General features: G+C 37.0%; 2 protein-coding genes across 2 annotated transcripts; one reads left to right on the top strand and one right to left on the bottom strand.

Moving 5' to 3' along the window:
* Window positions 1-651: 651 nt before the first annotated feature.
* On the bottom strand, window positions 652-2,556 carry LOC126797737 (uncharacterized). The gene has a single exon (XM_050524445.1). The coding sequence runs from the start codon at window positions 2,226-2,228 to the stop codon at window positions 783-785; it is 1,446 nt and encodes a 481-aa protein (XP_050380402.1). The 5' UTR covers window positions 2,229-2,556; the 3' UTR covers window positions 652-782.
* A 6,359-nt stretch (window positions 2,557-8,915) lies between these two features.
* LOC126797758 (F-box protein PP2-A15) lies at window positions 8,916-12,526 on the top strand. The gene is made up of 3 exons (XM_050524473.1): window positions 8,916-9,457; window positions 9,579-9,697; window positions 11,743-12,526. The coding sequence occupies exons 1-3, from the start codon at window positions 9,164-9,166 to the stop codon at window positions 12,203-12,205; spliced, it is 876 nt and encodes a 291-aa protein (XP_050380430.1). The 5' UTR covers window positions 8,916-9,163; the 3' UTR covers window positions 12,206-12,526.
* Window positions 12,527-17,710: the final 5,184 nt, after the last annotated feature.

The following is a 17,710-nucleotide window of genomic DNA, read 5'->3' as shown; positions in this document are numbered from 1 at the left end:
TTCATGAACCCTAAGACTTCAGACTAGTAAGCTGGAATGGATTAAAGTACAAACCATGCAAGAATGGATTAAACGCAACTCCCTTTCACGTGATGACTTGGAAGGTCTACACAAAATTAAGGAGTGGTTCTATGTCTATAGGGTCACATAAATAACCAGTCCTTGTAGGAGAAGCAACTGCTCTCAGGGACTTCACACAGCTCTGCTATAACAATACCAGCATATTCTGATTGAGGGCTCTATATTACTAATGGAAAAATGGGCTGCTTGTTTAACAAAACTGCAGTGCCATGGTGAATCAGTGTTCTCATCAGGGACATCAGATACTTGGCACAGCAATTTCAATCCTTCTTCAGCATATACACAGAGAAACGAACTACGCCGCACCTTGCCCTTCTGTTTGGTTTCATTGTCTCCCTCTTGTGGTTTCCCCGGCGATCTGATTTTGTTGTAGGTTCTGATTTTGTTTTTGTCAACAAAAAGAAAGATGTACACAAAATTCACGTCTAACATCCATCTTGTTATAAATCATGTGGTTGTAGTATACTAGTAGTGTAGGAGCAGGCAAACAACTGGATCTAGAATACTAGAGCGGGCGGGCGGGCAACCGTTGTTTGTTCTTATATTGGCCAAGTGGCCAACACTACTCTCTACTACAACTTATTTCTTTGCTTTTACTTTGAAAGATGCAGAGATACATGCATAATAAAATTGAATAAATAAAAAAAATGTCGAAGCATTCATTCTCATCTCTATCTGATCTAGGCAACTTTATATACACATTATCCAGTGAGGGATGAAGGGTCGCTTCTCTTGTTTGAAGAATTTTGTTGCTGTTGTTGGTGATGGATATCAAGCAATTCTAGCTCCTTCTGTCGAACAACCAATATCATTCTCTCGTTCTCAAGCCTTCTTCCCTCATTCTCCAGCTTAGCTCTTTCCATGTCCCTTTCCTTTTTGCTACTATACTTCACCCATTTAAGCCTTTGCTTTTCGAGCTCGAATGATTGGTATTGGTAGCTCACTTGTTGCTCCTCCAATTGTATCATTTTTGCTTTCATCCACTGCTTCTTCTCCCATGGACTCTTGGACACATCTTGGATCACACTGGTTACTTCATCAGTCAATTGCTGCATCAACATTCTCATCGAGGACCCTGAGAAGCAGCTTCCTTTTCTTGGCCTCTTGGCCCTTTCATGATCATTCTCGTCCCCATCTTCATGTCCATGCCCAATTTGACCCCCCCTCGGGCCGCCTTCCACAACCCCCTCCTCCTCATCGTCGTCCTCTGACTCATCATCCTCGTAGTCCTCATCCTCATCACCGCTCTCTGCTTTTAACATTTTCGACCCCTCAGTCTCTGTCCTGCCCGAATTGGCAACCACATGAGCATTTTCCGATACATGAAAGCACCTCTGCTGCAATGGAACCTCCGATGGGTCTGTCACCATTTCCAGGGATGGATTATGCGCATTGCTAGTTCCAGCAGCACCAACAGTGCCGTGGCCGCAACTGTTATGATAAGCACACATTTCCCTGAAGAACAAATGCTTAGAATTCAGCAGCTTCTTCACTTCCTCCTTCTTTTTCGACGACAACTCCATTTTCTCCAACAACCCTTGATTTTCCACGACCTTGCAGGCAGTTCCCTTGCCAAGTATATCATTCACCCTCTTGTACCTCTTGTTCAAGTCATTGAACTTGTCCTCACATTGCTGTGGAGACACATAGAAGCCCTTCTCCATCATAGCCCTCGACACCGATTTCCATTTCCCTTTCTTCTGCAGTAATCCTCCTCCTCCATTCTTCTTCTTCCCTGTTGGATCAGGGCCTTCAGAGCCACCCTCATCCCCAATGTAAAACACAGCCATGATTAGAAGCCTGACCATGGTGTCAGTCCACTTCATTCTCTGCCATGGTGAGATTTTCCTCCTGTTATCTCCAGTACTGTCGTCAGCGCCAAACCCAGGTTCATCTTCATCACTCAGAATGATTGGTTTCGCCTTTGCGGCATATGAGTACCCATGTTTGACAGATGGATCAGCTTGTGGGTGGTGATTGTGATCAGCTTCATGGTGAGAATAGACCATTTGGGTTGGTTGGTGCATCTGGTGGTGTGGGTTCTGAGGATTTTGAGGGTTTTGTGTTTGGTGCAAAGGCATTTCTAGGCCTAACATTCCAGGCCTCAATTCTGGAAACAAACTACTCCCTAGACCACTGCCTTCCATTCCAACTCAAAACGAAAGACAAGAAAATTCCAAAACAAAGTACTTCACAAACACTTGAGAACCAAAACTTAAGAAACTGAAAGTAACCTAAAAACCCAATGTCATGGTCTAATCTCTGCACAAACTAAACTAATTTTTTAGAAGAACTAATGCAGCTAGTAAAACCAAACCCAAAAAATGAAATGAATTTTGGAAGGAAACCCAGTAAAGCAAAAAAGCTCAAAAGCTAGAAACTTGAGGTAACATCAGGACGTCCTCGACGCAAGAAATGATTATGTTTTTTCAGCTTTTGTGGAAGTTAGGCAGAACGAGTAGACAAGCAATGAGAGGCGTAAGTTGAAAGAGAGGGGGGGTCTGGTGTGCACAGGAATGTGAGACAAGGACCAAGCACAGAAGCGGTAAATATACAGAGAGAGAGAGAGAGGAGCAGTCGGTTTTAGTGGTGGAGGTTTTGGGGAGTGGAGAAGAAGGAAAACTCAAACTGCCCATGGTTTTGGTTGTTCCGCGGCTTTGTAATGCAAAACCCACAGGTTTCCGTTTCTTGCAAAACTACAACTAAAACTAGCGAACGAAAGTAGGCGTCTGCTTCGCGCCTACCTTAAATTTTTTTCTTTTGTGTGCTGGTTTTTTTAATCTTTTTCTAGAGAAAGTTACATGTTTTTTTAAGGGTTTGGAAGGAGAAGGGAATACATAATAAAGAGATTAGATTAAAACCTTGACAAGAGTAAAAAAACACCAAATCTTAAACAATTAAGATACAGAAAATAGATCATCTTATTATGAAATCTGATAATTCAAAAATCTTAAGTAATCAACTTATAAGATTTTTAAAATGGTGAACATAAAAATATAAGCAATTACAGATTTACAATGGACAAAAATCTAAAGGATTCACATATAACTTAATATATTCTAGAATCATTTGATACTTCTTCATGCTTAATCTCAAGAAAATCGTTTGACTAAGGTATGGGTGTTAATCGGTGTGAATTGTTCGGTTTATAGGTGATACCGAACACCAAACCGTTCTATTTATTCGGTTTGGTTCGGTTTGGTTTTTCACTTTTTTTTTTCAAAAACCAATTGTGTTCGGTTTGGTCTGGTTTGGTTTTTCTCTGGTTTATATCGGTTTTTCTTTCGGTTATTTTGTAAAAAAAATCGGAGTTTCTTTCCTTGTCTATCTACTTGATTCTTAACGAAATAAAAAGAACATGCGGACATATTTGCAAAATTCTATTTACAAGATATAGTTGCTTCACAAATGCATACAATTGCAAAAAGCCACTAAACAACTTATACCACATTAGTAGGCATGTTGTGGTTCCAATGTCTAAAATTCAAAATATTAAATTTTGACCATCATATGTGATCAGCATATTTAAATAAGGATATGGTAAAAAATTCATCTAATGTTGATAATATTTGGGTCTCGATCGATGTGGTCACATTAACTTAATTTCATCTAATTAAGTGAATTTGTTCTTACCCCCTCCTTCTTGACTAGTTTTGGTGGATTTTTTCATGCACACACTCTCACATATATGTGATGTAGCAGCTCGTGTAAAATTTTCAAAAATTTTACGTTCCAGGGATAATAAGCGTAAAATACATTTGCAAAAAAACCACTAAACAAGTTATACCACATTAGTAGACATGGTGTGGTTCCAATGTCTATAATTCAAAATATTAAATTTTGACCGTCAGATGTGATCAGCATATTTAAATAAGGATATGGTAAAAAATTCATCTAATGTTGATAATATTTGGGTCTCGATCGATGTGGTCAACATTAACTTAATTTCATCTAATTAAGTGAATTTGTTCTTACCCCCTCCTTCGTGACTAGTTTTGGTGGATTTTTTCATGCACACACTCTCACATATATGTGATGTAGCAGCTCGTGTAAAATTTTCAAAAATTTTACGTTCCAGGGATAAGGCTACCCATAGGGGATAATAAGCGTAAAAAGGGTTGACCGCCTCGATCGGGACACAAACGTTATCGAAAAGATGTGATTTTTTTACCATAACCATATTTCACAATACATAATGCATCATGCGGACATATTTGCAAAATTCTATTTATAATATATAATTGCTTCACAAATGCATACATTTGCAAAAAGACCACTAAACAAGTTATACATTAGTAGACATGTTGTGGTTCCAATGTCTAAAATTCAAAATATTAAATTTTGACCGTCAGATGTGATCACCATATTTAAATAAGGATATGGTAAAAAATTCATCTAATGTTGATAATATTTGGGTCTCGATCGATGTGGTCAACATTAACTTAATTTCATCTAATTAAGTGAATTTGTTCTTACCCCCTCCTTCTTGACTAGTTTTGGTGGATTTTTTCATGTACACATTCTCACATATATGTGATGTAGCAGCTAGTGTAAAATTTTAAAAAAATTTACGTTACAGGGATAAGGCTACCCATAGGTGATAATAAGCGTAAAAAGGGTTGACCGCCTCGATCGGGACACAAACGTTATCGAAAATATGTGATTTTTTTACCATAACCATATTTCACTTTACGTAACGCATCATGCGGACAGATTTGCAAAATTCTATTTATAAGATATAGTTGCTTCACAACTGCATACATTTGCAAAAAGACCACTAAACAAGTTATACCACATTAGTAGACATGTTGTGGTTCCAATATTTAAAATTCAAAATATTAAATTTCGACCGTCGGATGTGATCAGCATATATAAATACAGATATGGTAAAAAATTCACCGAATTTTGATAAAGTTTGGGTCTCAATCGATAACATATTTAATTATGTATATTAAATATATCTATAAATAATATAATTTCTTTATAATATATATATATTCGGTTTTTCGGTTCGGTTTCGGTTTCCAAACATCCCAAACCAAAACCACACCAAATCTTTCGGTTTGGTACGGTTTTTCTTCGGTTTTTTTCGGTTATGGTTCGGTTATGGTTCGGTTTTTTTTCAGTTTTCGGTTTTCAATTAACACCCCTAGACTAAGCACTATATACTAAAACCGTCACCATATATGTTAGAGACAATCTTTCCAATTTCTATTAATAAAGCAAAGTGAGTTTGACTATTCACCATCAACACTCACTATTCACATCCTATAGTGTGAGGACTATTTTACTCATTCTGTTTGCTGAGGCCGGAGACGGGAAAGAAAGTGAATATGGTCATTGAAGCATTACATATGCAGCCGCCTTCGTTTGCTGTAACGACATCATGGAGGTGATTCTTTTCTTTCCTTTTGCTTGCGGTGCAGAACCTTGGTGGCACAAGGGATTTAAGACTTCAAACTTCTTCACGATGCGTAGGCAATATGATTTTTCTTCTACACGGTGCGTGCGGATTGGGTTGCTTTTGACGATTATGTGTTTGGATAGTTATATATATAAACTCAAACTTAGCATAGAAGGAAAGAAACGATTATGTGTATGCACTAAATGAAGTTTGTTTCCTAAACACTTGTATTTTTCATTTAATCTATTACTTTATGTTTTATATTACTTATATTATAGCAAAAAATCACTTAAAAAACAAAACGCACTTCGCACGCAAACAAGAAGTTAGTTATATTAACACTAAGAATGACTGATGTTAAAATAATCCTGAGAAATGACATATGTTATAAACAAAAGACACCACCACACCAAAACCCTAAACACAACATAAGATGCACGGAAATTTCACCGGAGGTCCAATTCCCGCTTAAAAATAAGAAGCGGAAGCACTTAGAATCGCATCAGAAACGCGCTTCTGGAAAAGTGGGTGTTGGGAGCGTAGTGGAAGCGGACGTTTCCAGGTTGGAAGCGTGTTGGTGGCTGAGGTTGGAAGCGTTAGTCAAAGACAATTGATTCTTGGTTGGATTCTTGATTTGAGATTTTAGTTCTTGATATGAATTTGAAGAAATAACCTACTAATTAACAACATGTGTGTGTGTCTTCCGACGAGATTGGTACTTGCGGAAAACAAGGATTCAACAAGGATTCAATTCTCCTCTCCCTTTCCACTAGCTGCCAACTCTCCTTGACCCTTCATCACAATGAAAGGAAATCTTCTTACCTCCTAGATATGAGAACTTGAGATTGGGAAAACCGAATTACAGAGGAAGAGAGGTTGAAGATGATGATAGCTAGAAAGACTTATGGTCATGAAGGGGTTTTGTTGACCAAACTAACGTGGCGGCCATACTAATGAATTACTAAATTGTTGACTTTTCAACTTATATATTTAGGGTTTTTAAAACCAAAATTAACAATGATTATTTAGGTATTTTAAGTAATATATATGTATATAATATGATATTTATTTGTTTTTTTATATATAAAAATTTATAAGTATATATTATTTTATTTCTACGTTTTTAAAAATTTTCTAAAAAACCGCTTCTACATACTCTCACCTGATTCCGTGCAGCTTAGAATACAATCTTAACCCTATAGTAAATAGGTGTCATGATGAATAACTGAAAAAAATTGATAATTGATAAAAATAAAATGATTTTAACACAAACTATAAATTAGTAAACAAATTGAGCATGCGATTCAAAAGGCATAAAATAATTAGAAAATTATATAGTAGTACTAAATCACATTTAAATTAACTAAAAATTCACTTTTTATATTTTTTATACAAATTAGGACATAAGCTGAAGTCCAAAAAATAAGTGAACCAGTTATTAATGAAAAAATGTCCAAAATACCTTTATTGTCGTGAAAATTACCAATTGAGACTCTAACAAGTATTTCTCTCCTCATTTTTTTAGTTTTTTTTTTCTGTCAAATTTAAGTTTTCCGGCCAAACCACCGGTAATTTGGAGGTGAGCTAATATATAAAATTGTTCCTCATGTCATGAGCTTTCATTTAAGTACCATATTGCATATGTTTTGAGAAATTTTAAAATTTTAATTTTTTCTCACAAAAAATCATAATAGTAGTTAGTTTCCTAGTAAATAGTAGCAGTTAGATTTATAATCGACAGTAGCATGTACATTCCCAACCGATAACAAATGTCTGCCAAGTTGACAATAACAGGTGGTTTCCCTGTTAACAGTAGCAGTTAGTTTTTTAGTCAACATTATCAGTTAGTTTTTAAGTTTACAGTAACAGTTAGTTTTATAGTCGATAGTAGCAAATTAATAATATCTCAATCAATGGTAGTATACATTATAAGTCAAAAAGAGGCAAAAACGTAAAATATTATATGACATGTGTTAACTTATCATCATTTAATTATTATTTATAAATTTTAGTCCTTATTTATTCTAAAAATTAAATAACGAGTTTTTTTTATAAAATTAATTGTTATCTGCTATCCAAAATCATTCATCTAAGCCTCACTTTCCATTTCCCAATCATTCATGCTCCCCGCAGGTCTATCTGTTTCTTCTTCTCCAACAGTACTGCTAAATCATCCACAGCTAAAGGCACCAGGCCACCAGCTCTAATACCAAGTTTAGGTTCCAGTCTTACCAATACCAAAAGGTTGGCTCAGTCACAGTTCCATGGGAAAATCACAGGGGCCATAGTTGGTCTCTCTGATCTTTTCTGTCGATTACTACACAAAGGCGCACGCACCGTAACATAGCTGTCTCATCATGCCCCTAGATTGAGTCGTGCTATTAGTTCATGTTGTAATAATTGGTTCATGTTGAAATCTAATACATGGCATGAATTTGAATATACGTACCATACATGGATTCCTAAGAATTATGAGTGAAAACATAACTATACACTACGAAAGTGACATGAAACACTGAGAATCAAAGTTGCATGGAAAGTTCTTTGCGGACAATTTTATTGAAAATTATGCGACATTTATTTTCTTGGTCCGGAAGCTATATTGTGACCTTCCGTTAAATCAACGTCAGACTTTGCTGACTTTCTGGTGGTGGGTCTACTCTTACCAAAACCACGTCCTCACTTTTCTTATCTGGCAATGCATCTTCTATACTGATTGGTGTTTGGATAATTATCCCCGTCGAATCCTATTTTTCTGTTTTTATTCAACATCTTCTCTTTCGCTACGTAATTCAGTAGCCAAATATTTATTTTCTGGGAGCGCTCTAAAACTCATTAGTTGATTTCATTAAAATGGGGGTATGCTAAATCTTTGGTCACTTCTTAACCATTATCTTCTCAGCATCTTGTCTTGTAAATAAGTAGATCACTATTAGAAATTTCAGTTAGATTGATTAATATTTATATAACTCATGCAATTCGAATCGACAAAATAAATGGTAAATGCTTAACATTTTAATGACTATTATCAACAACGACTTTATAATTTTTATGATTCCGAACCTTAGAGATCAACTTGCTCTATCAAGCTTAAGGATAATCAGATTGCTGATCACGTCATATACTCACGGGGAGCGACTTCCTCACGAACAAGTTGGCTCCTAAGCAGCTAAATAGCACCCTCATCGATAAATATTGATCTCATACTGCATAAAAATATAATGCGCACACAAAGTATAAGATAACTGAGCCGAGAGTTAAACTGCCCATTAATTATAGGAGGTTTCCATTCCGATAAATAAACTAAATACATTTTTGGAAGTGACAACATTACTAAAAAAAGAAGAAGAAGGAATAAAAGAGATAGAATGGGGTGGAATAGTTGAGAGTAATTAACAAATGGTGGGGAGCGAAATTGCATCTTCCTCCAAAATGCTCTCTTCTTTCCCAACCAAAATCTCCTTATAATCACCTCGACCACGCCCCATACCCAACAAAACTCCCAACCCCTTAGAAATTTCGCACTACAATGACTTCACTTCCCTACTGAAAACCTCAAACCCACTTCAAATGTCCTCCCTCCCAAAACCCTAACCCCATTCCTCCCTTACAGCCCTCAACTATGGCCTAGAAAATCGCACACCTTTTCCGTCTAATTCGGATTTTTTCTTTTCGGATATGGGGGCGTCGCTTTCCAACGGGTCGGGTCCGGGCCCGGGTCTGGGCGACATCCCCGAGAGCTGCGTCGCCTGCGTCTTCATGTACCTCACTCCGCCGGAGATTTGCAACCTCGCACGGCTCAACCGCGCCTTCCGCGGCGCCGCGTCGTCCGACGCCGTCTGGGAATCGAAGCTGCCCACTAATTACCATGATCTGCTCGATTTGCTCCCGCCGGAGAAGTACCTCAGCCTCTCCAAGAAGGACATCTTTGCCCTCCTCTCTCGCCCTGTGCCCTATGACGATGGCAATAAGGTAATTCGGGTTTCTTGGTGTTCAGAGATTGGGGCTAATTTCGAAGTCAGGGTTTAATTTGGGAATTAGGGTTTTAGGATTGGGAAATTCGTTGAATTTGGTTTGGGGTGTTTGGGTGCAGGTGTTATGGATAGACAGGGTCACCGGAAGAGTTTGCATGTCGATTTCGGCCAAGGCGATGGCGATAACAGGGATTGAGGATCGGCGGTATTGGAATTGGATTCCTACTGAAGAATCAAGGTGATTATTCCTCACTGTCTCTGCATTTTGATATCAGTCTTTTGTTCTATGATTGCATTTTCGGCATTTGGAACACTAAACTTAGGATTTTTGTTTCTTTTGTGACATTTACGCTTTTGTTAAATTTGATTGGTATGGTGAAGTTAGGTTCTTGTTACTTAAGAGAAGAGAATTAAATGTCTCTCCAAGATGTTTATATTCTTGGTGGCTTGAAAATGATACTACTTATTAGGACACTACATATCCGGTGTTCAAGGCTTGATTTTTTAAGAGGACTGAGACATCAGGAGAGGAGAAAATTTAATGAAAGGCCACACGAAGTCAGAAAAAATTGATTGATCAAACATGGCACGTGTCTCTAAAATCAGCTTGTGTGAATGTGATATGACTGCTAGGTACTAGTGTATCTAGCATGTGTTATTGTCTTGTAGGTTTCCGGCCGTGGATTTCTTAATTTGTTATGCCGGATGAAGGCAAACATGTGTTTCACATATTGTGATAGATACCATATATAATGAGACCATGAAGAAAGTGAAAGTGCTGTGAATGTGGGGAGATTTCTAAAGTAGGAACGGTCATCCTAAATTTATTATCATGCTTTCGTAGGAAACCAAACGAGTGGATCAGGTGTAGTTATTGGATGAGACTTAGATTCACTAATTGGATGTTGTAGTGTTTGTTATGGATGCTAAACTACTGGTTTGCTGAACATCTCTATCTTTCTTTAGCAGAAAGTTATTGCAAGTAATCTCTTGTTTCTGTTGTGATTAACTTTTCATTGCTTGGTGGGGTTAAATTTGGATAAGACTTCATGAAATCTGTTGTGCTGTTTTGGCCGGAGATGTCACTAAATGGCTTCTCCTCATTATTGCATGGAACAAAAATATTCACATAGAGAACTAAAGGCTATACCAGTTGTAGTTCCATAGATTCTGGAGGTCAATTGATAACACAGTATTCTAATGAGGGGGCTGGACATTGTTTTTCTCTATCTTAGACTTTTCTGAAATTAGGAACATACGTCTAAAATCCCCAACTTTTTAATTAATATTTTACTGCAGAATAAACACGTGACGCCTACTATTTGCTTGTAACATGGTCCAATTTATATAAGGATTTTAACAGTAATGCATGCATACCTGTCCCTATTTTCTGAAACAATCCCTTCTATATCAGAATTGTGGATTTCTGACTACCGAGTACCTATCTCGGTTTTGACTTGAATTTTGATTAAGCATAATCTGATATATTCTATTGTATTCGGTTTTGCCGTACCCAGCAAAGACTCTTAGCACACAATACCCTGCTTAATGTATGATAACGTGGAACGATCTCTTAAATTGTTTTTGTAGTTTAAAATGTTGTCAGACGAGTATATTCATTGGAAAAGTCGAGCAACATATGTAAAACTGGAGGTATAGACGTATAGTAGAGAGGTCTTAAAGAAAAAGTACAAGTAAATACCACACTCTGGAAGGTTAAAACATCAAATGATATCAGAATTCTCCTTGACCTGATTGATGTGGATGAATGTGAGTGATCAATAGCGTTTGTTCAATTGGTTTCTTGGATTCCAATGGTTGGATGCACTTGCTTTACCAAATCCTTAAGAATCTGACCAATGTTTTTGTTGAAGGGTAAGACTTGTTTGAATATGTGTAAACTTCCCAAACAGATCTAGTTTGGCTATGTGAAATTGAAGGGGTTAATACATCATGTTAGTTTCTTTGTGGGAACAGGCTTGAAAATGAACTGTGAGTTGGAACAGAATTGCTAGTTCAGTTTTTACTGTATCTATAATACCACTAAAGGTAGTTTGTATGATCATGACAATTGCACAGCAATAAAGGCTTTTTTGGGGAGAAGTGCTGTCACCTTTGTTCTCATACTCATTTGTTTTTATTTTTCTTTTACTTTTATCATATATATATGTATATATAATTTTTTTTTGATGATTTTGTCTTTTGGGTTTTTTTTTTTTCATACGATGATGCAATATGTCCTGCAAATCTTGATGGTCTGCTCTTGTTGCTCTTTGTTTCCAGGTTTCATGTTGTAGCTTATTTACAACAAATATGGTGGTTTGAGGTGGATGGGGTTGTAAAGTTCCCTTTTCCTGCAGATGTCTACACCCTGTCTTTCAGGCTTCACATTGGAAGATTTGCAAAAAGGTTGGGACGGCGTGTTTGCAACTTTGAGCACACCCATGGTTGGGATATAAAGCCAGTTCGATTTGAGTTGTGGACTCCGGATGGTCAGCAAGCATCATATGAATGCTGCTTGGATCAAATTGAACATGATGATGCCTATGGCAATCATAAGCGTGGATGCTGGGTTGATTACAAGGTTGGTGAGTTTGTCGTCACTGATGCTGACCCCGTGACAGAAGTTAGATTTTCCATGAAACAGATTGATTGCACACATTCCAAAGGCGGGCTATGCGTCGATTCTGTTTTTATTATACCCAGTAATTTGAAAGAGCGGAAGAGAAAAGGGATTTTGAAGTAGCCAAAGTCAAACATGGAAGTTGTTAATTCAAATGAATGATCCCACAGGATTCAAGCTGGGATTTGTGTACACCATATACTTCTGAATGCATAAGATGCTCCAGAGGAGATATCATCTCATTTGTTTTTTTTTTTTGCAGTATGGTCATGTAACTTCCACTTTCATGTACCTGATCCAGTTTTGTTCAATTCTCTATACCTTGCAGGTTAGAATTAGATTAAGGGAACATACTTTTGTATCACCTTGTCTTTTGTTTCCTCACTGTAAAGCATCTTTGTTACTTAGATGTGATGTCAATTTACACCGTCTTTTCGTTGGTTACATCAATCATGCTTGATTTGGAAACATTGGTCAACAACAGGGACGTATGTTATATACCCTGCGCTTATTAATGTTTGCTGTCTATCTACTTTTGGTAGTCAAGTAATTTAAAGATCAACTGAATCATGTGTACTACCCCGCTTCTCATTGTAAAATTTTGTATCGCTGTGCTGCAATTATTCATGATTTCAGTTTAGAAAATGTATTGCTGTAATGTCTGTTTGCCCTCTTTGGAAATGGTATGTCGCTTTGCAATAACTTAACGGCAATTTGGTTTCCTAGCACAAGTCTCATCTTTGTAAATGCCGGGGGGTTGTGAGTTTGATTCACCATCGTAGAGAAATCTAAACTGCAATGAGTTTTGTATCTGTTATATGAGTTGTAGGTCTAGTTCCAGGTCTAAAGTCTAAACTCATTTAACTTTGACCTGAATTCTCACCTCCCAGTATCCCACTTGCGTCTCGCGTATGCACCTGATATAACTTTGCAGCGTATTACAGCTATAATGGATGAAATTCAGTTGTAGATTCTAGGTTCTACAGCAGCATTTGAAGCCGTAAATGTTGTTAGTATTCTTTCTTTGATTCAAGGTGGATTGGTGATTTAGATAGTTGATTTACCTATAAGTACAACCTTTTGTGTAATCTCTTCCTCCCCTAGATTTCAGTTCATCAAACTTTCTAGGCAAATCCATACTTCTCTTAAATACGTATGCTCAATGTTTCTCTTGCAAATTGTCTCCTTATTTCTTTACAATAGCTAGCCGATACAAATCCATGGTTGCTTTCTTGCATTTACGACATCAGTAACGAACACCTGCAAACCTCTAACTGCCACTTGAATCAACATGAAGAATCACTTGTTTTCTTTGCACACCAGAGGTCCGTATTAATGGAAATATTGAAATATATATAAGATTGAATTTCATATACCGAATATAATACAAATTCCAAATATACTTCTAATATAAAGTTCAACTATTAATAATGTAAAATTATGAAAATAGCAGAGCTAGATATGTGACACATTAGTGTTAATAAAAGATTTTGATGATATCAGAGCTAAAGTAATTATTCTGTGTACCTGTCACGTCACGTGGCACTGACATGTAGTGTACCTAACAATTATATTACGTCATGGTATAATTAACATGCATATGGTGAACATGACAAAAGTTTATTTATATATAAGAATCAATCAGAAATAATCAAAGTAAAAAATGAACCAATAACATTAAATAACACGCCACGTGAGATCGATATGTTATGGGTATATATAATAATTTTTCTCAGAGATAGATATGTGACATTAGTGCTAATAGCACCGGTAAGGTCAGTAATCGCTTAATCCATGCAAGATTAATCTATATGGACTCATCTTTCTAATCAGAAGCCTTCTGGTTCTTTTTTTTTTTTACCATGTGTGCATACGTCTATACGTATAATGGTCCACATACTTAATAGTTGTATACTTTATCACTTGGACATTAATATAGAGGAGTAATGTTATGGAAAAAAGCATGGTTCGATGTATATCACACCCTACCCAAATTTAGTCTTCTGCTCACAAATCCGGCGCTGTTTGCAGTTATAACTCATAAGGTGCCCTCATGCTAGCCATATTCGTATGGACTACGTCTTAGACCTTTGACTAGCAAGGTCAGCTGCAAGGGCATCTCTGATCACATATAGCCTCACAGAGTTAGCCTTCGAATTTTTCATACTTGTCACACATAGAAGAGATAAACTCTAAGTTATCAATTCATAGGCCATACCCAATTGGACCACAATATGTAACATTGAAGTGTTATAGAACAGAATTAAACTTTGTAGGCGGCTTGCTGCTCTAGGTTTCAGCTTGCTTGTTTTAATAAAGTTGGATCCGTATCTGCCAAATCCAATAGAGAAATGACAATAATGAAGGAGGAACTACCAGTTCAAAACTTCAAATGCTCATCAACTATGAGTTCTTATCACATATAAAGTAGCTAAAGTATTTCATCTACCTCTGCACTTACTGTATTGGTGTTTGGTACTCAAGTAGGTTCAGTTTTTTTGGATCTGGTTACAACTTACAAGTGACATGTGTAACAGTTGCTCTGAGCTAAAGTGCTTTGGATTATGAAGGTTTTTTTCACTTGGATATCAGGAAAATTCTCAGCTCTATAGTTCATGCATGTTGAAAATTTGAGTTCCAGATACACGTCTGCTCTCTAATCTCTATGCCTTTACACCCGATTAAAGTCAGCTGCAGAGGTTGGTGGAAATAGTGAAAGAGATGCTCGTGAAAACCTAATAGCAATCTCAACATAGTGATGAACACAGAACCAGAATAAACTCGATTGGAACATAAAACTAACAAACAATTTTAACCCCAAAATGTGAAATACTTGATTTAGACTTTCTTGTTACTTCATCGAGTGTAGGATTCTCCACGTCCAGATAATAGAAATGACCATAGTGAACAGCCTGCATTCCAACTTCCATGCCATCGCACCTAAAGTCGTCACCGTCTTCTTTCACATCAAGTCCCTTAACCAATGTCCTCATTGGAATAGAGATATGATATTCAAGCTCCATGCCTCGATCTGTATAAAGGCTACAATGAAGAAACAAAGCAAGGTTTATGGCTTCGACAACAAACCCCAGAGCCAAATCCTACATATCGCATTAGAACCTTACGTACCGCCATAAGCCAAGTGTCATCTCGATCCGTATCACTTGAATAACTTTATAGTTTTTCACCTAATAATTTATTTAACCTAGTTTTGTCGAGTAAACTAGTGTTACAACAAATTTTTCGTGAGTCAAACTCACACCATCCTACTTGTAAACGAGAAGAGACTGTGCTACTAGATCAAATGATACCGAGCAAAATTCTTGGTTTTAGGAAGAATATATAATAACTATTTACGGTAAAAGGATTGTACGGGAAACTATGTGATGAAGAATGCCTACGAGTTTTTCTTTGATGACTGAAGAACTAAACTGTGAAAAACCTATAAGGGGTCCAATAAAGCTGGCCTAGTATCTACTATTGGACCATAGTTCTTCAGTGCTTCAAAGAAAGTGAAAAAAACAACAACAGAGTTTTACCCTATCTAATCGATCAACGAAGCGAATACGTCTTTTTTTTTTGTTCATAAAATCAAACAAGAAAATTTTAGTTAAAATTCTAATATGCTGTTCAATATCCATGCTAAATGCAGTGAGACTCATTGGGTTAATAATGAATGAAAAGCTTGATGAATATTTTCATGATCATTTAACATGCATGTAATTTTACTTAATTGTTAAAACCTCTTGTTTGCATCCCTTCTTAGAACTTAGAAAGTAGAATTTGAATGAACATTTTCATATGTATATTCTATATGCCAATGTAGTTTACAAAACTAGATCGAGAAGCCTAGGAAACTGCAGAAGAGTAAACTTCTGACGTTGTTTTCTTTTCTGAAATTGTCATGCATGGCCGGTTCTGTTTTACTGTTTATGCCAAACGGGTAATTGATTTCCTCACCAGCTCTCTCGCCCAGTCGGCTCGGATACTCTGAGAATTCACAGAAAAGGGTAACTTTTTGTGGCAGGGTGGAAATAGTCGAGAATTCGCAAAAGTAAGAATTGCACTACATTCGGAACTTTTTATTACTAAGGTCAAGTTTCAGTCATGCATGTGCTTGGTTCTGTCACTTCAAGTTTCCGGTGAAAATTAGATCGAGCTAGCTAGTTAGTTAAAATTAAGGCCATGCATTCTATTCACTCGATCTGTGAATACTTAATAGGTTTATAGGTCGATTCGAATGGTTCGATAACTCCTCGTTGGGTATAGCTATTCTGTAATCTTGGGAGGCAATACGCTTATTGTCGAAGTCACAAATGCTTAGCCGCTTAGTGGTAATTTAACAAACAAAGAAAGCTAACCACTACTGGTATCTCCCAATTAATGAAACATTTTCATTAATTTTATTGCCACTGTCGATCATAAAGATCTGTACGTTCTGGTTCTACCAGATACAAATTGGATTTCAATCTATATACTTCCCATCTCAACTAGGTTAAATGCAAAATGGCGTATATAGTGGAATAGGACATAATTAATTAGTTTTACATCCTTCTGATGATAATTTTAAGAGAAGCTGGTACGTACGTACGTGAATCAATATGGTATTATTTTTCAGAAGACGATGACTGTTCAGTCAGTAGGAATTTCTTAGTTAGCTCCCATTCTACGAGTTGATAACTTTTCTTCGATATCTCTGATAAGTAATTACGAAAAGGCTTTAATATATGAGTCTCAGATTTCCTGGAACTAATGCATATGAGGAGTTGCTGTCAATTAGCTAGAATGCAGCGATAAAATCATCTAGATTTTAATGCACGAGTAAGATAAGAGGAAGAGAAGACGAAGAAGAAGAAGAAGAAGAAGAAGAATAGCTATCTCTTTCAAGTTTAAAAGCCTGTCTCATGCATCCATCTCTTTCACCATTTTGGCTTCATTGCCATCGTCGTACCGTTAAAACCCTTTCGCGGTTTTTTCTTATGAACTATGCCCACAAACGGTACGTACTGCAGAACCATATATTACCCTACTCGATCAGACTTAATTCCCTCGATCTCCCTCAAAAATTATGTTTTAAGATATCTAAAATCCAACGGTCCAGCACCGCAAAGCTAACCGCGCTTACATGCATGAAAATTAAGAGAGAGAGAGAGAGAGAGAGAGAGAGAGAGAGAGAGAGAGAGAGAGCTTTGGATCTGAGAAGACTGCAACTACATTAAGGTAGGGGGTGAAATAATAGGATGAGCCAGGCCTCTTTTCCTCCTCTACCTTTATTTGTCTTGTTATTGATGATATATGCAAGCGACAGAGTTGAGCAGAAGACACAAGAGGTGGCAGTGGTACGTACCTTGGTCTTCTATGCCACCTTCCGAAGGACACCCACGTCTCTTCCTGTGTCGCATGCTAACCTAGTTACCTTAATTACCCACCTTCAATGACGCAAGAGTGTGCAACTTGAGATTCAATGTGAATTTTCGCAATCAAGTAAATTTTACAAGCAACCGCGTATCTTCTTAATTCTAAAATTCATGTCTTATGTTTTAAAGCTCATTTCCTATATTAGAGTCAAACGTACGTTAAGCCAAGGATCGGACTAACCCTAACCACATGAGCCAATATTATATGCAG

Source organism: Argentina anserina, chromosome 6, assembly GCF_933775445.1.
Source record: "Argentina anserina chromosome 6, drPotAnse1.1, whole genome shotgun sequence".
NCBI classification, from domain to species: Eukaryota; Viridiplantae; Streptophyta; class Magnoliopsida; order Rosales; family Rosaceae; genus Argentina; species Argentina anserina.
This window is presented reverse-complemented; position numbering and strand designations above follow the sequence as displayed.

Excerpts from the sequence above, each read along its gene's own strand:
- LOC126797737 (XM_050524445.1), bottom strand. The coding sequence starts at position 2,228 with ATGGAAGGCAGTGGTCTAGGGAGTAGTTTGTTTCCAGAATTGAGGCCT.
- LOC126797758 (XM_050524473.1), top strand. The coding sequence starts at position 9,164 with ATGGGGGCGTCGCTTTCCAACGGGTCGGGTCCGGGCCCGGGTCTGGGC. Across the intron at positions 9,458-9,578 it reads CCTATGACGATGGCAATAAG|GTGTTATGGATAGACAGGGT; the intron begins GTAATTCGGGTT and ends GTTTGGGTGCAG. Across the intron at positions 9,698-11,742 it reads ATTCCTACTGAAGAATCAAG|GTTTCATGTTGTAGCTTATT; the intron begins GTGATTATTCCT and ends CTTTGTTTCCAG.